A 20,770-nucleotide genomic window follows, 5' to 3' on the forward strand; every position below is an offset into this window, starting at 1 on the left:
CCTGGTAATCACAGATTCTGCCTTAGTTCTGAGGCTCACCTCTGCCTGCCTTCCACCCACAAGCATTTGCAGTAGGGAGAGACTTGTAGGGCAGAAGCTTGAAATACCTGCTTAAAACCCCTGGGGGCTACAGGGAGCAAGCTTTGGGAGCTGCTGGAGCAATGGTGGGGATTCCCCACACACATGAAATGAGTCGCATAAACACTTCACTCCCCCGACTCCCCATCCCAGGGATCCAAAGGCAAAGGAACCTACATAGGATACTTTATTCTCTTACCAACTCCCCATCCCAGGGATCCAAAGGGAAAGGAACCCTACATAGAACACTTTATTCTCCCACCAACTCCCCATCCCAGGGGTCCAATGGGAAAAGAACCCTACATAGAACCCTTGATTCCCCAACTCCCCATTCCTTGAGCCCACTTCCATCCACACTGAGTTGAAGTAGGTGAATTTCCAATGACAGATGATGGGAGTTCACTTTGATGAACAGTTATAGCTTATATGCCCAGCCACTACCTCCTCCCCAGAAAATGTGGCCAGATTGTCCTTGCTCCTCTCCCCTCCTGGGAGGTCACCGTGCTCAGGAACCATATACAGAGCTGAGACAATACCCCATTCCACCATATGGAACTCCCACCATGTTGGGTTGCCAGTTGCTGCTAGGATGACCACGAGCGATGATAGAGACCTGAACTTAGAGCTGAATGAGACATGAGAGCAAGGGTGCTTATCCTGAGATCCATCAACTTCAATAGGGGGAAAAATGACCACTTGGTTTCCTTTGTGATCTTAAATGTTTTATATACTTAAAAAAACCCTCAAAAATGTTCTGAGAAGGGGTCCTGGGTTTCACCACACTACGAAAGGGCTCCTTGACACAGAATAAAGGTTAAAAATTTCTGCTTCAGAGGTTTGCTATTCTAAACTTCCCAGATTATAGAAAAGGAAACAGAGGAGAAGCAATGTGTCCAGGACTATATCATGCGCTACTGTCAGAACTGGGATTGAAGACTGAGGGTTCCTGACCCCTAACCTGGATGTTTCCACATGGTACAAGGAAAAAGATTTTAGCTTAATTTGGTTGGGCATGGAGTATCAAGCTTCCTGCATTCAGAAGGGTTCAGGAGAAAGTTATCAGAAGGATCAAGAATCATTGACTTAAGGGGCAGCTGAGTGGTTTAGTGGAGAGAGGTCCAGGCTTGGAGATAGGAAGTCCTGAGTTCAAATCTAGCCTTAGCCATGTACTAGCTGTATGATCCTGGTTAAGTCACTTAACCCGAATTGCCTATCCCTTATTATTCTTCTGCTCTGGAACTGATACACAATATTGATTCCAAGATGGAAGGTAAGGGTTAAAATTAAAAAAAAAAAGAATAATTGACAGAGCTGAAAGAAATCTCAAGAATCAACTCTGTCAAACTTACTTATTTTACAGATGAGGAAATAGCAGTTGAGATCTCACAGGGAAGTAAGAGGCAAGAGTCAGGATTTGAATCTAGATCTTCTGTCCTGAAATTCAGTACTTTTTGCTCTTCCCCAAGGAGGGGAGTCTGATAAGAGAGGAATGAAATTAATCTTGGAGCTTCTCCCCAGCTCTGAGATTCTGTGGACAGACACCATGGAGGGAGAATTGAATAATAGAACTAGAAGGGACCCTAGAAGTCATCCAGGGCAATGGTTCTCAAATTTGGAGTCTCGTGAGCCCTCATACTCCTCTTTTTAAAAAATTCATTATTTATTTTTAAACATTCTTTTCTTTTTAAATTTTGAGTTCCAAATTTTCTCCCTCCTTCTCATGACTATCCTATCCACAGAGAAGGCAAGCGAAGTGATATCAATTAAGTATGTGAAATCATGCAAACCAAATTTCCATATTAGCTGTATCTCTATATTTTTACAAATGATCGAGGACCACCCTCCCCTGAAGTGTTTTTGTTTATGTGGCTCACAGCTATCATTATTTAGTATATTAGACATTAAAATAGATACATTTTAAAAATATGTATTTATGTATTCATTCATTTTAAAATAACAATGTCATTGCACATTACTATGGATTACATATTTTATTTAAAAAAAACTATTTTCCAAAACAAAACAAAAATTCATGAGAAGAGCGACATTGCATGTTTTTGCAAATCTCTAATGTCTGGCTGGATTTTCCTATCTCCTTCAGCATTCATTTTGTTGAGATACATTATCCTGGATGAAGAAAATCTGGCCTTCCACAGATTCATATCTGGAAAAAGGAAAATTTTAATAGGAAATAATAGCATAGTATTATTGTGAAATAATTGTTTGGAGTTAGGTGGACATAGTGGACAGAGCACCAGACCTGAATTCAAATCCAACCTTACACATTTACTAAGTGTGTCACCCTGAGCAAGTCACTTAACCCAGTTTGCCTTAGACTCCTCAACTGTAAAATGAGCTAGAGGGAAAAAAAATGGAAAACCCCTCCAGAGTCTTTGCCAAGAGAGCCTCAAATGGAGTCACAAAGAGTCAGACACACTTGTAAAAACTGAACAATTATTGTGAAAATTGGTTTGACCTCAAAGATTCGAGGACCTACTAGAGTCCAAGGACCACACTTCTTCAACTGGTCCAACCCCAGCAATTTTAGAGACAAAACTAAAACTAATATAGATGAGAAATATTCTTGTGTGGGATTATCTTCACAATTAAAACCCATCAAGCAAAGTCCCTACATTTGGAGAAGTCCCATCTATGCTCCAAGCACACTATTTTCTGTCAGGCCCTCAGACCTTCCAGGGGCTGCATGGAGAGTATGCCCCCTTAGGTTGACTTAGAGCCAAAGGGACTTTCCTAGGGTCAGTTGTTAACAGCTAGTTAAGTTGTCTTGAGGCAGGATTTGAACTCAGATCTACATTACTCCAAGTCCCACACATTCTCCACTGCTCTACCTAGTTATATGAATAAGAGAAAAATTAATACCCTTCATAAGTAAAGGAATCTGGGAACTTTCTTGAGGTTGTGGTATAAAAGCAAAGCCTTGAAGGATAATGAGGGTTCTGGGATGTGGAGGTAAGAAAGGCTTGGTGAGTGGCGGCTTGTGTGTGAATGCATGAAGGTAGGAAATAGGACTCTCATCTGTTGAGCAGCTAGCCTTGAATGTCAAGTTAAACCCTTACCACAAACCCTCTAGTTCAGCCAAGCTGGCTTTACTGTGTCCTCTTGCCTCACCCTTCCCAGCCCCCAAACAAGCCCCTTTACAGCCTCCTGTCTCTGGCTTTGTTCATATGTGAAATGCCATCTATCCCTCTCTTTACCCACAAAATTCTTTATTGTTGTTCAGTTGTTTCAGTTTTCTTTGACCCCAATTTGGGGTTTTCTTGGCAAAGATACTGGAATAGTTGGCTATTTCCTTCTCCAGCTCATTTTACAGATGAGGAAACTGAGGCAAATTGGGTGAAGTGACTTACCCAGGGTCCCACCATGAACTCTCAAAGACGGGTCTTCTTGACTCCAGGTTTCTCTATCCACAGTGCCACCTATTTGCCTTATAGCTCTGAATGCCTACAGGAATCAGAAGCCAGATGCCACCTTCTCCTTCCCAAAGCCTCTTCTCAATGGGGCTTGCAAAGGACTTTATTTTGTAGCACTCTGATGCTCTTGTCACGAGTTCTTAAGGTTAGAAGATGGCAGCCTATCAGACCCTACCATCTCCCTTTCCAGTCCACCTTCCAGACTCCCGTGAATTACCTTCTGAGTTGCCACCATACCTTAAAGGATTTCAAGATCTTGCCACCTGCCCTACTGATGAACCTTAGAGAGCACAAGGCCTTTCCATCTGTTCTTCCACAAATCCTTCTAATCCCAATATGAGATACTTGAGAGGAAGAGGAGGGATCATCTCAATTTATTTTTTTTTAATCCTTACTTTACTTAGAATTGATGCCAAGTAACAATTTCAAGGCAGAAGAGTGATCAGTAAGGGCTAGGCAGTTGGGGTTGAGTGACTCATCCAGGGTCACACAACTAGGAAATGTCTGAGGCCATATACGAACCTAGGACCTCCTATCTCCAGGTTAGGCTCTCTTTCACTGAGCCATGTAGCTGCCCCAATTATCTGAATTTTCTATTTGTATCCCTATCCTCTCTCTCTCTCTCTCTCTCTCTCTCTCTCTCTCTCTCTCTCTCTCTCTCTCTCTCTCTCTCCCTCTCTCCCTCTCTCCCTCTCTCTCTCTCTCTCTCTCTCTCTCTCTCTCTCCCTCCCTCCCTCCCTCCCTCTCTCCCTCCCTCTCTCTCTCTCTCTCTCTCTCTCTCTCTCTCTCTCTCTCTCTCTCTCTCTCTCTCTCCCTCCCTCCCTCTCTCCCTCTCTCTCTCTCTCTCTCTCTCTCTCTCTCTCTCTCTCTCTCTCTCTCTCTCTCTCTCTTTCTCTCTCTCTCTCTCTCTTTCTCTCTTTCTCTCTGTCTGTCTCTGTCTCTCTCTCTTTTTCTCTCCCTCCCTCTCCCTCTCCCTCTCCCTCTCCTTACCTTCCATCTTATATTCAGTACTGTTTATTAGTTCCAAGGTAGGATTGTAAAGGCTAGACAATGGAGGTTAAGCTGCTTGCCCAGGCTCACACAGCTAGAAAGTGTCTGAGGCTAGATTTGAACCTACTTCGCTAGGCCTGGCTTTCAAGCCACTGAACCACCTAGCTGCCCCCATCATGGTTCTTAATATTTTTATATTTCCTCTTCATTCATTCATTCACTCCAGATTTAGAGCTACAATGTTTTCCTTCAAGGCTATCTAGTCCAACCCCTTTATTTTGCTGGCGAGGAAACCAAGGTTCAGATGGCTTAAAGTGTTTTGTCAAGATCATGCAGGTTGAAAGTAGGATTATTGGGCTAGAAGGAACCTTTGAAGGAATATGGCTGATATTTCCTGATTCCAGTTGAAATTATAAGTTTTATATAATAATATAACTATATTATATTATGTTACATTATAGTATATGATATGATATGATATCATATTATAATATTAAGCTCTCTGGATATGTGTCTTCTCCATCTCTGAGAAGGTAGATGCCGAGGCTTACAGAAACTCTAATCCTCTCCCAGGGAGAGAATGGTGCTGTGTAGCTGGTAGGTGCTTAATAAATGTGGAGGTTATTGGGATTCAGTGATCCCCTGAGTCCTCAGAACCCGTGAGAAGGCAGTGGCATCAGTACCCAGGAAAACTCAGGGTGGGGGCATGAGAGGCTCTCTTTCTTCTCTCTTCCTCTCTCCTGGGACCCTCTTGCTATGGGATTCATTGGACAAATCTCCTTCCTATTTTCCTGTGCGTCTCCACTTTCAGTAGAGCTGATCGAGGGGAGATGGCAGCCTCTATTAGCATACATTTGAGTATTGGTAAGCTGCCATCTTATCTGCACTCTGAAAGACAAAGACCCAGTTAAACCATTTTAGAACAGCCTTCATAGCATATTTACATGTTATCTAAACCATTAAGCTAGAAGTTTATCAGATAATCAGGCCCATTAAGCCCAGAGCCTGCCTGGAGTTGAGGGCAGCCGGAAGTAAAGCAGCTTCTCTGGCCTGCTCAATGGGGAATAGATTTCCCTGTCATGGCGGACAGGTTTCTGACCTCTGCCCAGGCCGGGCCAGGCTTCGGTAGAGAGAGAGAGAAGCCGTATTCACTAGGTGAAAAGGTGGCAGACACGGCATCCAAGGGGCACAGTGAAGAGAACTTAGCCATTTCCTGGGCAGAGGAGAAGGAGGGATGCTGCTATTAAAAGGGGGCAGAAAGGCAGCTGAGTAGAATGCCAGGCCTAGAAATGGGGGGACCTGGGTTCAAATCTAGTCTCAGATACCTCTTAACTGTATGATCCTGGGCAAGTCACTTACCCTCTGGCCCCCTCCATTGCCTAGTCCTTACGGCTCTTCTGCCTTGGAAACTATACTTGGTATCAATTCTAAGTCTGAAGGTAAGGGTCTAAATAAAGGAAGGAGGGGCAGTTATGGGGCAGGCCTATTTCCCAGTAATGACAATGCCAAGGGGAGCCCTGGCCTTATTCCCCTTTATACTAGAGGGCAAAGGCTCCTAGCGAGGCAAGTAGTGGGGTAGGGTGTTGGGCATGGAATCAAGAGATCTAAGGTTGAATACCAGATCTGATTCTTCAAGGGGTATGAGCCTGGGCAAGTCTCTAAAGCTCTCTTGGCCTTAGTTTCTACATATGTAAAATAGGGTTAACAATAGCACTTGCCTCACTCACAGGGTCTTCAGGACATCTCAACTTTCAGCTGAACTGCCAAATGAGATAACACATGAAAAGTGCTTTGCAAATCTTAGAGTGAAAGCTAAATGCAGCCTCTTATTGCTGGATTGTAGATGCTGAGCAGGAGGGGACCTGGGAATGTCCTCTAGTCCAGTCAGACTCTCTCTTTGCAAGTAGAAGGACTCCTTTCTTTTTCAAATCTAGCAACAATTTAAGTGAATTTCTACCTAAAAAAAAAAAACAAACCCAAAAAACAACTTATATTCCATCTTAGAATCAATACCGTGTATTGGTTCCCAGACAGAAGAGTGGTAAGGACTAGGCAATGGGGGTCAAGTGACTTACCCAGGGTCACACAGCTGAGAAGTGTCTATGGCCAAATTTGTGTTATCTTTTTTTATCTTTATTTTTTATTTAAATAACAAATTTCCACATAAGTTTTCCAAAGTTATAGGATCCATATTGTCTCCCAACTCAAATAAACAAGGGAAAAACCACATGTTTTCATCTGCATTTCTTCTCCACCTCTTTTTCTGGATGTGGAAAGTGTTCTTTTTTCATAAGTCCTTTAGAACTGTCCCGGATCACTGTATCACTGTTAGTAGCAAAGTCTATCACATTTGATCATTCTACAATATTGCCATTATATGTGAGGTCATATTTGAACCCAGGACCTCCTTTCTCTAGACCACTGAGCCACCCAGTTGCCCCCAGTTTCTATATTTTTATAAATAAAATAGTCAGGTTACCAGAGCTACCTCTTCCTTCCTGAGCAGCTGGGCAAGTAAAGGAGAAGCCATGATAAGAGGGTACCAGCCGTGGGTGCCCCTGGATCCCATGGGCCATGGAGGAAAAAGACAGAGATACAACCACTAATTCCTGATGCCCTGAGGTTCTAAGGACATGGAAAATATCAGTGGTCATTATCAATCAACTGTTTGTCCAGTTGAGTCAGATGTAGAATGTCACAGCTAGGAGGGACAGGACATAAAAGGACATAAAAGTCAGGACTGGGAGGGCCCTTTAAATATAGAATGTCTAGAAATATAGAAAGGTCTAGAAGAGACCTTTAGGAAACCAAAGTCCATGATGAGGAAGTGACTTGATCTAGGTCACACAGAGGGAGTTAATGGTAAAACCAGGAGTTGAGGAAAAGGTTTTAGATAAAATAAATAAATGTGTGTTGACTGATTACTCTTTCCACTATACCTTGATATCTTCCTCCTCCTTTCAGGTCAGCCTTTCCACAAGCTCTCTGCTCTGGTCTAGCCATGTTCTCAGCGACCCCAGATCTACTCATCAGGGAGTCTCTAGGAAGCCAAGGCTCCAAGATGAGCCTTAGGCTGTCAATTCATCTCCTGTCCCTAAGTCAGGGACCCAGTAGAATGATTCCCAGTTATAACGGCATCAGTTTGCAGGGTGAATGTGCCACCCAAAGGCAGGCTTGATTCTGGGTTTGTAATTGGGTAAAAACAGCACTGAGCCTTTGGAGTCTGAAGACCTGGGTTCAGATTCTCACTTTGCTACTTATTATATGTGTGACTTTGTGGAAATTATTTTCTCTTCTCTGGGCCCTCTTATTTAAGTTGTTGTTTCAGTTGTATCTGACTCTTTATGACCCCATATGGGTTTTCTTAACAGAGGTACTAGAATAGTTTGCCATTTCCTTCTCCAGCTTATTTTACAGATGAGGAAACTGAGGCAAACAGGGTGAAGTGACTTGTCTAGAGTCACACAGATAGTTTGCCATTTCCTTCTCCAATTCATTTTATAGATGAGGAAACTGAGGCAAACAGGGTGAAGGGTCATACAGATAGTTTTCCATTTCCTTCTTCTGCTCATTTTGCAGATAAGAATGAGGCAAACAGGATTAAGCAACTTCTACAACTAGTAAGTATCTAGGCCAATTTGAACTCAAGTCTTCCTGATGCCAGGCCTGGCATTCCATCCACTGTGCCACCTAGCTACCCTTAAGGCTCAAGTTTTAGTCCTTATTCTGCTATTCTCTAGCCATTTGACTGAACAAGATAATGAACTTTTCTTCTCCATCTGAAAAATAGCAATAGTTATACCATCCTCTATAACTCATAGGGATGTCTTCAATTTTTTTAAATTGTTTTTATTGATGTCTTTGAGGTTTTTTAATATCATCGTTTCCTCCAGTATTCCTCTCCTAGAAAGCCATCCCCCAATATGGAAGCCTTGAGGACTTTTTAAAGCAGTTGTGTTCTTTGAAAACATGAAGTGCAATTACTATTATCATTACTCTTATTATTTTACCATACCCTCCTTGGGTTTGCACCATCTCCTCCTCCTCTAACTACAGCAGCCATTCTTAATGCTTCTACCATGGCCAAAGTACTGTGCTAAGGGCTTGGGGGGACTCGATTCCTATACTTGCAAAGTTTATGGTTTAATTGGGGGATATGACCATATTAGACCTTTAGGTAATAATAATATAATAATATTATGTTTCTATAATACAACATCTAGATATCTGGGTCCATTCTGGAATTTGTGCCCTTTGCACACAAGTCAAAACTATTCCCCAAGTTTATTTTGCCAGGTTTCCCCCCCTGTACAAATATCCCTGTCCCTCAAGGCCCAGAGGCTGGTAACCTAGGTATCATCCTGGACTCTTCACTATCTCCAATTCCCCCATAACCAAGCTGTTACCAAGGCCTGTCAATTTCACCTCTGGACCATCCCTTGTTGATTTCATGTCCTCAGCATCCCTTGTTGATTTCATCTCCACAGCATCTCTGAGCATCTCTGCACCCTTCTCTCCTCTGATACTGCCACCTGGATGCAGGTTCTCTTCACATCTGGCCCAGACTATTGCAATAGCCTACTGGGAGTCTTTGCCCTCTCCTGGCTCCAATCCATCCTATTCTCAGCTGTCAAATTGTTCTTCCTAAAATGTAGGCCTGACCATATCAACCCTCTACTCAGTAGACTAATAAACATCATTGGTTCTTTACCTGGTATCACACAGCCAGGAAGTATCTAAGTCTGCCATGATTCCATAGAGTCATTCTAACTGTGTTTGCCCTGTAGTTTTATTGGATGGACAAGAACAAGAACCTCCATCCCCTAACTGTGAGCATTTTCATTGGCTGTCCCCCAAGCCTAGAATGCTTTTCCTCCTCATCTCTGTATCTTGGCTTCCCTTCAAGTCTCAGCTAAAATCTTACCTGTCTACAAGACCCTTTTTTCTCATCTCCCTTAATTTTAGCTCTTTCCCTCTGTTAATTATCTCTAATTTATTCTGTAAAAATCTTATTTATAAATAGCTTGTTTTCATGGTATCTCTCCCATTAGAGTGTGAGCTCTTTGAGAGCAGGGATTGTCTTTTGCCTTCCTTTATATCCCATGCACTTTGCATAGTGCCTAGAACCTAGTAGGTTGCTTAATAAGTGTTCATTTTTATTATAAATATTTGTAGTTCTAGTCTAATATATATTTATAAATGATTGTCTGATTACCTGGGGTCAGAGAGGGATTATGTAGTTCCTCAGGCCCCAGACTTGGGAAGTGAGCCCTCGGTGTTTAGGGACTCCTATCTTCAACTCTGGGTATGTACAGGTAGAGTCAACAAGCTGTCATGCTTTCCTCTTATAGTTCTTTTGTATTTTCTTAATCTAGACGAACTGGAGTTGATCTCACAGGATGGGGAAAGCAAAGTTCGTGCGAAGAGGAACCTCCCTGAGGGAATTTCTTGGGGTCCATTCAGTGGAAATATCCAGAGTGAAGGTTCCTCACCAGGGCAAACAGAGACGGTAAGGATCTCTAGCTTTCCACTCTTATTTCTTACTACCTTGGCTCTAGACATCCTGGTCCCTAATCCTACCTGGTCTTTGGCCATCACAGTTTTCAATCCCCGGATTTCAGTCTTTCACCAGATGAGTAAAGTTCTTTAAAAACCTTAAAGTACTGTAAAAATGCTAGCTATTATCCATTATTATTTTGCTATTGCTCCTTAGGCCATTGTTTCCCCTTTGCAAAATGAGGGGGTTAGACTAGATTATTTCCAAAATCCTTCCCATTTGTGAATTCTTATGATGCTGTAACTTGTCAGATAAGTCTAGCTTCTGGTATTGGGCAAGTACTAAACCCTCTCTATCTTAGTTTCTTCATTTGTAAAATGAGCAAGTTGAATACAGTATCCTCTAAGGTCCCTTCTAGCTCTGAAAACTATGATCCTATGATCTTTCAAATAAGGGAAGTTGAACTCAATAAGCTCTAAGGTCCCTTCTAACTCTAAATCTGCTTTGTTTTGTTTTGTTTTTTAATTTAATATTCATATAGTACTTTAAAGTATGAGGTCAGGGAGGGGACAGAACAACACATCTTTTTTTTCATTTTGCCCTCATAACAAGGTAGAAGCTATTATTATCCCCTTTTTACAAATAAGGAAGCTGGGGCAGATAGAAGTTAAATGACTTGCCCAGAGAATTTCCTACTGGTCACACTATTTAAATATATAAGAGCCAAAATAGGCCCCCTTTGAAAATGGCTCTTGCCTGTGGCAACCTCAGCTGTTACCAGAAATCTCATATGCCAATAATTTCATTCCCCCTGAGAACCCAGATCTCCTTTTTATTTATTATAATAGCACAAGTATTATTGTCTCTTAAGGGAAGCATGGAGAGCACAGATTTGGTCGCTGATTCCTGGGATTTTAGAAGTATGCCTCCCTCTTCCTCCCCTTCCTCTCCAAGTTTAAAATAGATCATTTGATAACTACTTCTTCACAGTAAGAAGGAAATTTGTAGGACTTCTTGTTCTCAGAAAATTTGAATGGGATTTAAGGAAGACACAGATAAATTCCAGAGTGTTCAATATATCCCAGATTATAGGATCATAACTCTAGAGCTAGCCAAAAGGGACTTTAAAGTTCACCTAGCCCCAACTCTTTTTGCAGAGGGGGAAATTCAAACCAGATCCCAAAGGTAGTAAGTGGAAGAGTCAGAATTCGAACCTACATCTTCTGACCCTAAAAACAGGGCTCTTTCATCCATACTATTTTGTGTCACTTCTGCCTTAGTATCAATTCTAAAACAAAAGGGCAGCAAGGGATAGGTAATCCAAGGTTATGTGATTGCCCAGGGTCATACAACTAAAAAGTTTCTGAGGCCAGATTTGAACTCAGGTCCTCCTGACTCCAGATCTGGTGCTCAATCCACTGTGCTATCTATCTGCCCCTCATTCATACTTATTAAAGAAAGGAGAAATAAGTATTCCTTGATTTGGAAAGAGAGGCTAGCACTAGGATGAAACCAATCTCTTCCCAGGATTGCGGGGCAGTTGGAAGGAGAGCCTGGCCCCTAAGATGGCAGCTCATTTTAGATACATTGTTAGCTACCAAAGCCTTTACCAGTCCCAGGCTGATATGGTACCTGTTGCCAGAAATAATGCCACTTGGCAAGTCCTGTCAGCAGGGATAAACCTCCCATTAGTGATGAATTTGCCCCCTCAGATCTTACCAAGTCAAATGTTTTACAATCAACTCTCTTGGTGTATTTATTACATATATTGTCAGTTGGTTACCTGCATAGTATCTGATTCCCTGATCACTAATATTATTGCTACTAGTATTGGTACCAATAGCACTACTACTAAATAGCATTTAGATAGTATTCTAAGCTTTGCAAATCACTGCACTGACATTACCAAATTCAATGCTTCTCACACCTGCTCTGTGAGGTAGATAGTATGCTATTATTATTCCCATTTTACAGGAGTGGAAACTGAGAGTCAAAGAGATGAAAAGATTTCCACAGGATCATAAAGGTCATAAGCATCAGAGATAGAATCAGAGCTTGGATCTTTCTGAACCCAGGTCCAGCATACTATCCTCTAGGGTAGGCTGACTCCTGGTCTAGACTCCAAGCTATGTACTAAGGGTATACTTGGAGTCATCCAGGTCTTCAGATTCCAAATCCAGGTCTACCATGTTGCTTCAGTTCATTTTAACAAAGATTTTTTTAAATCTCAGCAACTTACTATATTCTATACTTGACACTGGGAACTCAGAGTTGAAAATTTACTTGGATCCTACCTGTATCCCAGTGTATGTGATCCTGGGAAGCGGGTTCTCTGCACACAGAAGCTTACATTCATATATTGTGGGTGAGAGGAGGAACAGAATATATCATGCATACAAATTAATATCACTCCATAAACAGGCATTTACCAAGTGGCTACAGTGTTCGAAGTACTCTGTTAGGCATTGGGGATTATTTAAAAATGAAAAAGTCAGGGGGCAGCTGGGTAGCTCAGTGGATTGAGATCCAGGCCTAGAGATGGGAGGTCCTAGGTTCAAACCTGGCACTTCTCAGCTGTGTGACCCTAGGCAAGTCACTTGACCCCCCTTGCCTAACTCTTACTGCTCTTCTGTCTTGGAACCAATACACAGTATTGATTCTAAGATGGAAGGTAAGGGTTAAAAAAAAAAAGAAAAAATCCTTGCTCTCAAGGAGCTTGCTTTCTCTTGGGGGTGGCAGCATGTATATACAAATATACAAGGTGAATGGAGAAAAGGGAAAACTCTAGAAGCTGGGGGGATTAGATAAGACTTCTTAGAGTGGGTGGTACTTGAGCTGACTTTGGGGAAAGCTAGAGGTTCTAACAAACAGAAGTAGGAGTGATTCTCTAAGGGAGGGGGGCACACTGGGCCAGGCCAGACAACAGAGATCCAAGTTCCAATGCCTAGCAGAGGGTTTCGAGGCCCACATATATATATAGTCCCTATCTTCAAGCCTAGGAGATGTCGTTTTGAAAAACAAAACAAAACTGAATGGCTTCTGCATCCTACTAGCCCTGTTAGAATAGTCAAGGGCTCTCCTGGAGCTGCCCATTTCACTTTGGAACAGCTGTCATCATTAAGAAGTCTCTTCCCTGACTTCTTGTTGTCATTCATTCATTTCAGTTGTATCTGACTCTTTGTGATCCAATTTTGGGTTTTTCTGGAAGAGATAATACACTGATTTGCCTTTTCCTTCTCTATCTCACTTTATAGATGAGGCAATCAGGGTTACATGATTTGCCCAAGGTCACATAGTAAGTGTCTGAGACCAGATTTGAACTCAGGAAGATGAGTCGTCTTGATTGCAGGACTGGCACACTATCCACTATGAAACTGACATAAAAGATCTTTTTCCTGACAAAACCTTTTTAACCTCTTTATACCTTCCCTCATTATTCCTGGTTTTGCCATCCAGAGCCAAATAGATCAAGGGTAATCTTCCTTCCTTCCTTCCTTCCTTCCTTCCTTCCTTCCTTCCTTCCTTCCTTCCTTCCTTCCTTCCTTCCTTCCTTCCTTCCTTCCTTCCTTCCTTCCTTCCTTCCTTCCTTCCTTCCTTCCTTCCTTCCTTCCTTCCTTCCTTCCTTCCTTCCTTCCTTCCTTCCTTCCTTCCTTCCTTCCTTCCTTCCTTCCTTCCTTCCTTCCTTCCTTCCTTCCTTCCTTCCTTCCTTCCTTCCTTCCCTTTCATCTTAGAATCAATACTATGTATTGGTTCCAAGGAAGAAGAGTGGTAAGGGCTAGGCAATGGGGGTTAAGTGGCTTGCCCAGGGTCACACAGCTAGGAAGTGTCTGAGGCCAGATTTGAACCTAGGACCTCCTATCTCTGGACCTGGCTCTCAATCCACTGAGTATCCTAGTTGTTCCCTGTAATCTTTTCCATATGACAGCCCTTTAGATACTAGACATGTCCCACTTGAGTCTTTTCTCAAATGGGCAAAACATGCCCATTTATTTCAGTCTGTCTTTATGTCTGTAATAATTTTAAAAATAATATTTCTTCTACCCAGAGATATATATTTTATAAAGTTTATTAGGAAGGGTAGACAATCATTCCTAAGTAACCTGGCCTAGCCTGCGAGTTTCTTCCTCGTTCCCCCTCACCTCCTGCTCTGTCTCTTCTCCTCAGTCTCTCTCCTGGTCTTCTTGTTCGTCTCCCCGGTCTCTCTCATTGGTCTCCCCCTCACCTAGAAGAAATCTTATTATTTTTTAATTATTACATGACACAGATTTGAATCTTGGTTGCCTCCCTCTGAAGATTCTCTGACTTATCAATGTCCTCCTTAAACTGTGGTTTTTAGAATGGAACACAAGACTACCTATGAGGTCTGTTGGAAGTAGAGCACAATGGAACTATTACTTCCCTATTTTGGAAGTTGTTCCTCCTCTTAATTCAATCTGAGAGCTTATTAGCTATTTTTGCTGCCAATTTATTGGGCTTGCAGCTCACTAAAACCCCCAGATCTTTTTTTTTTTTTCAGAACTGCCATCTTACACTTGTGAAGGTGACTCATGTGCAGAACTTTTCATCTTTCCCCACTGAATTTCATCTTATTCTAATTCAGCTCAGTGGGGTCAGTGAGTGGCACAGTGGATAGAACACTGGCCTTAGAGTCAGAAAGGCTCATCTTTGTGAGTTCAAATCTGGCCTCAGACACTTCTAACTGTGTAACCCTGGGCAAGTCACTGGACCCTGTTTGCCTTAGTTTCCTCATCTGTAAAATGACCTGGAGAAGAACATGACAAACCATTCCAGTATCTTTCAAGAAAATCCCAAATGGGGTCATAATAAGTCAGACTTGCCTGAATAACAGCAACAACAACTCAGTGCTCTCAAGTTGCCAAACTTTTTTTGAATCCTGACCTTCATCCATTCTTGCCAACTCTTCCACTTCAGTTTGGTGACTGTCTTCTGTGAACTGGATGAGCTTACAATCGATGCCTTTATCCTTATCACTGATAAAAATGTTAAATGGCACAAATCCAAGGACAGATACTGGGGGTACTTCAGTGGAGACTACATGTACCCTACTGGCACTGAATCATTAACAAGTATTCTTTGAGTCTAGCCATCCTGCTAGTTCTGAACCCATCTGATTGTATTATCATCCAATCCCTATCTCTCCATCATCTCCACCAGAATAGTATAAGATACTTTATCAAAAGCTTTGCAGAAATCTCAGCAAGCTGTGTTCACAGTATTCCCTGATTCTGATCATTTCGTAATCCTGTTCGAATGATTGAGGTTATTGTGGCACAACTTGTCCTTGATGAAGCCAAGCTGACTCTTTGTAATCATTGTTTCCCTTTCTGGAGGTTCACCAATCATCCCTTTAATGATGCCTTTTAGGATTCTCTTAGGAATCAAAGTCAAGCTCAATAGTCTAGAATTTGGAGACTGTTCTCATCCCTTTTGAGGAATAGAGAAAAGGGGAATTCGAGCATTTGACCATCTCAAATCTTGTGCCACCTCTCCTGTTTTCCATGATCTTTCCATTTTCACCAAGAGTGACTCGGTAGTCACGTTTGTCAGGTCTTTTAGTCTCTGATGGTCCAGATGAGCTTCATCCAAGTGACTTGAATTCATGTAGGGCAGTTGGGTGTTCTCTAATTATCTCCTTACTTATCCAATGCAGCAACTCCCTGTTAGTCAATTTTGTTTTATCATTTCCAGTGGAAAGGTCATTCTCCTTGGCAGAGAAAACAGAAGCATAATATTAGCTCTGACTTCTTTGGAACTTAGTTATTATTGTACCATCCACTCCATGCAAAACAAAAACAAAAACCCTCCCTTCTGTGATGCTCCTTTTTCACTTGATACAGTTTTAATAAATAAATAAACAAACAAACAAACCTACAAGAGCAACAACTCTTTAGCTTTCATTGCTAGCCAAGACTCTTTTGGAGCTTTCAAATTTCTGATACTTTTCCAGGACTGTGCCACATTTTGATGTTTGTTTTCTGTTACATGTCCTTACTTCCATATTCTGTATATTTCTTTTTTTTTTTAGTCTAAATTGGTAGGTGAATTCCCTGTACATCCACATCATCCACATCTTCTTGAGTCATCTAGGTGATACAGAGGATAGACCTGAAGTCAAGAAGACCTGAGTTTAAATCAGGCCTTAGATCGTAGATGCCTGACATTGGTCAAGTCACTTAAATTCTGTCTGCCTTAGTTTCCTCAATGGTAAAATGGGGATGATAATGGCACCTGCCCCTCAGGATTGTTGTGAAGTTCAAATGAGCTAATAATTGTAAAGTGCTTAGCATGGTGGCTGTCACATAGCAGGCACCAGCTGGGTGGCTCAATGGATAGAGTACAAGACCTGGAGTAGGGAAGATCTAAATTCAAAATTGGCATCAGACACTTTCTAGCTATGTGACCCTGAGCAAGTGATTTAATCACTGTGATACCATGTCTCTGTGGCAGCCTAATGATATATTTTCCAAGCTGTTCATCTATGTCCTCTCTCTGTCTAGGTGGTCTGAAGTATAATCTGTTGACAAATTACTTCTGTTTCTCCTTCTTTTGATTTTCACCCAAGTACTCTCCACATGCTTACCCCATCTGGCTTCTTGATTTCCTTTCATCTTTATAGCTTCTCAGTATACAGCACTACCCCTCCCCCTTTTGCATATCCCTTTCTTTTTTTCCTTTCTAATAACAACTCTAAGACAGAAAGGCCAGAGGGATTAAGTGACTTGCTCAAGGTCACACAGCTAGGAAGTGTCTGGGGTCAGATTGGAACCAGGTCCTTGGGACTCCAGGCCTGACACTATTCACTATACTCCTTTTTCTTTTTAAATAAGATCTGGCATCATGATCTAATCATGGGTTTAATTCTACCAAGTCTCAGGAGCATGTCAGATACAAATTTGCCCTCCTTGTGTTAGGGTTTCATGTGTGTTGCCTGAATTTTGGATATTTGGGTTTAGGACACTTGAGTTTTTATTACTAGTTTCTGTCTTGGATTTTGGCCCCTGTGAATTTCTGAATGCCTCAGCCGCTATTTGTCTTCCTTTGGCTACTCTCTTGGCATCAACATAAATGGTCTTCTCCATTCCCCATCCCTTTATAGCTTAAAGCCCTTTTGATTAGATTTGGAAGAAGCTGGCAAAGACATTCATGCCATCCTTTGTTAGACGTGTGTCATCTTTGGCCAGGGAGATGGAATGTTATGTGCAAGAAACAATAAATAGGCCAGTTGGGCTGAATTGTAGAGTGCATGAGGGAAGGTAATGAATGCATAGGAAGGCTGAGCCAGATGGTGAAGAGCTTTAAATGTTCAACTGAGTTTATATTTTGTCCTAGTGATAAAAGGACGTCACTGTACTTTTTGAGTAGGGAAGTAAAATGGTTGAAGCTGTCTCTTAGGACTATCACAATGGCAGCTGGGTGGAGGCTGGCTTAGAGTGAAGAGACTCTTGAGTCAGAGAGAATAATTAAGGAGACAATTACAGAAGTCTGGGCAAGAGATGATAAGGAGTCAGACTAAGGTGGTGGCCATATAATGGGGGGGGGGGGGAAATGGACGCTAGAAATGTCATGGAGGTAGAAAGGATGAGATTACATTTGGCAACTGATTGGTGAGGGAGGGAGAGAGAGTGTGATCAAAGATGACTCCTAGATTGCAAAGCCCGAATGCCTGGAAGGATGATGATATCACTGACAATAGGGGAATTAGGAAGAGGGATGAGTTGGGAAGGGGGAGTAGGGAAGTCTGTTTTGTACACATGGAGTTTGAGATGCCTGTGGGACAGCCAGTTGGGAATGTCCAAAAGAAGCTGGACGTGGCAGCTACCAGAAGGCTAAGGCTGGTGGATTGCTTGGGTTTAAGGACTTCTGCGCTACAATGGGTGAAGCCAATCAGATCTCTACACCGAGTTCAATATTAATACAGTAACCCCCCGGAGTTGTTGGTTGTCCAACAGAGTATGTTGCCAAAGGAAGGATAAAACTAGCCCAGGCTGGAAACCTGGAGAAAGGCAAAGCTTCTTTCTACACCAATGAGAGTGGGACGAGGTCTGTAAGCAGCCCCTGAACTTCCCACTTGGACCAGGTGGAGAGATTCTGAGCTAAAGCTTGGGAGAAAGACCTCGTCTGATTACATAAAACTGGGAGTCATCTGCATAGAGATGACAGTTGAACCTATGGGACCTGATGAAATCACCTACTAGGAGCAGGCTCAAGACCGACAGCTAGGGGCCAGGACTGTTCTTGGGACCCAAGATACACTGGTTCATAGGCCATAGAATATCAGAAGTGGAAGGGATTTAGAACAGAGAACCTGCAGCCTTAGAATATAACATTTCAGAACTAAACATAGAATGTTAGAGCTGGAAAAGGCTTGGAATTTCAGAACCAGAAGGGATACTAGAACCCGAAATGTCACTCTTACCTGCATTTCAAAGGTCATACAATCAGCCAATTAATAAACATTTATTAAGCATTTCTGGATATTAGAACCTAAAGTGTCACTCTTAGCTACATGTCAAAGGTCATACAGCCAATCAATAAATATTTATTAAATGCCTTCTGGATATTAGAGCCTAAAATGCCACCCTCAGCTATATGTCAAAGGTCATACAGTTAGCCAGTTAATAAACATTTATTAAGTACCTTCTGGATATTAGAGCCTAAAATGCCGCTCTTAGCTACATGTCAAAAGTCTTATAGGCAGTCAGTTAATAAATACTTATTAAGCACCTTCTATGTGCCAGGCACAATAATGAGGACTGGAGATGTAAAAAGAGGCAAAAGAGTCCCTGCCCTTGAGTTCACAATCTCCTTCACCACCTGGCTTCCCTGGCTTCCTTCAAGGCAGCTCCACTCCTACCTTCTACTAACCCTTCCTTCCTTCTCCCCAGCCAGCCCCCTCCCAGTGCCTTCCGTCCCAGATGACCTCCCATTTATACTGTCTATATCTTGTATGTTCCTAGCTTTGTGCATATTGCCTCCTCCATTAGACCCTCCTGACGCGTCTTTCTTCCTATCCCCAACTCTTAGAATAAGGCACATAATAAAGTCTTTTTCATTTATTAATAACTTAATTCCTGCCCAAACCAACATCCTCCTGCTCCTCCTTCCCATTAACCTTGCTGGGCCTCAGTTTCCTCATCCATTAAGCGAGGAAGTTGGACCAGATGATCTCTAATGACCCTCCCAACTCTGACATTCTGGGTTGGAAGAAATCTTCCAACTCTGACATCCTCTGTTCCAGGGGAGAGCTCTCATACTCGGGGGTTTGTCTTTGTTTCTCTCCCTCCTCGTGGAGGCCTTTGCTCTTGAGACTGTGGGTGGAGAACAGTCCTGGGAGAATTAGTAGGTCATTAGAAACACTTCCCAGCCCAGGAAGATATCTGGGGGGCAGCACAGGGAGTGACAGGGAGAAAAGTCATCCCAAAGCTTTGAGGTCCTGAGGTCCTTGCAAATAGTAGGGGCAAGGGAGGGCGCGCAGGGAGGAAGGAGAGTCTTGCTTTTTTTTCTTTCTCCCTCTTTTATCTTGAGCAGAATTAAATCCTTGATTAACCCTTATCTCCCCAGTTTGGCAGCTATCTCTGCTTCGGCGCCGGGTGTCCAGACACACAGTACAAGATGATTGATTTCTTAAAGATCTATGCTGCTTTCTGATACTTCATTTATTGTCTAAATATTTTTGCTAACATTTCAGCAGCCCCCTTATCGAGCTGGGTTGATGATTCCCAGCTCTGCTCCTGCTGCTCGCCTCCCTTCCTATCTCTTGCCCAGAGAACTGAGGAAGGAATCGTGGCGTTATCCTAGATAGCCGCTATCACCCGCCAGGCTATTTTTCTTCGTTGTTTGGAGAGGGAAGAAGGGAAAGGGGAAGGGGGGGGTGCTGGTGGTTGGGGAGATAGAGGAAAAAACCAGGAGCAACCTTTCCTTGCACTGTCCTCTCCCTTGCTTCTAATTACCGCCTGGCATCCCCCAGGCTCCTATGGGGATGGATGAGTCCCTGACAGCTTGGGAAGACATCTCTTCCCCTGGCCAGAGAGTTTGGAGGCAAAAAGGCTCCCAGAGGGAAGCAGCAAAGCAGCCTTGGCTCTGTGAAATGACAAGTAGATATAGGAGAAAGAAGAGCCTGGCATTGTGTGTCCTTGAGCAAGTCACTTAAAGACTTAGTTTCTTCACCTATAAAATGGGAGCAGTAAGACCCATCCTTCTGTTGATGACAATATTAGAAACACTCAAAATCAGGGAATAGTAATCTGGAGCTGGAGGGGGCCTCCATGTAGGGAAGATCCTGCCTTAGCCTCTCACAGAATGGGTAATAATCCTTGGCCTGCAGCAGGATTAGGGTGAAAGTCAAATAAGATGATGGATGAGAAAAATGGGGGTAATAGCAGCATTTACTTCCCAGGGTTGTTGTGTGAGGATAAAATTTGTAAAGTGCTTAGCACAATGCCTGGCACACAGTAGGTGCTTAATAAATGCTTATTCTCTTCCCCTCCTTTTTTTCTTTTTTCTACTTTATCCTGAGGGGGTTGGCCCCTTCCAGCCCCAAACAGATAATCCTAGGCTTTCTAAGGGGCAGCAAGGTGGCCAAGTGAATGGAATGCCAAGCCTGAAGTCAAGAAGACTCATCTTCATGAGTTCAAATCCAACCTCAGACACTTACTAGCTATGGGACCCTAGACAAGTCATTTCATGCTGTTTGCCTCAGTTTCCTCATCTGCCAAATTAACTGGAGAAGGAAACATCAAACCACTTCAGTATC

General features: G+C 42.6%; 1 protein-coding gene across 1 annotated transcript in view; it reads left to right on the top strand.

The window, feature by feature from the left end:
* Positions 1-20,770, top strand: part of ZFPM1 (zinc finger protein, FOG family member 1) — a 229,618-nt gene that overhangs the window by 169,166 nt on the left and 39,682 nt on the right. The window contains exon 4 of the mRNA XM_007477290.3: positions 9,875-10,008. Within this exon, the coding sequence (XP_007477352.2) occupies positions 9,875-10,008 (134 nt within the window). The remainder of the gene's footprint in view (positions 1-9,874; positions 10,009-20,770) is intronic.

This window comes from Monodelphis domestica, chromosome 1 (assembly GCF_027887165.1).
Source record: "Monodelphis domestica isolate mMonDom1 chromosome 1, mMonDom1.pri, whole genome shotgun sequence".
NCBI classification, from domain to species: Eukaryota; Metazoa; Chordata; class Mammalia; order Didelphimorphia; family Didelphidae; genus Monodelphis; species Monodelphis domestica.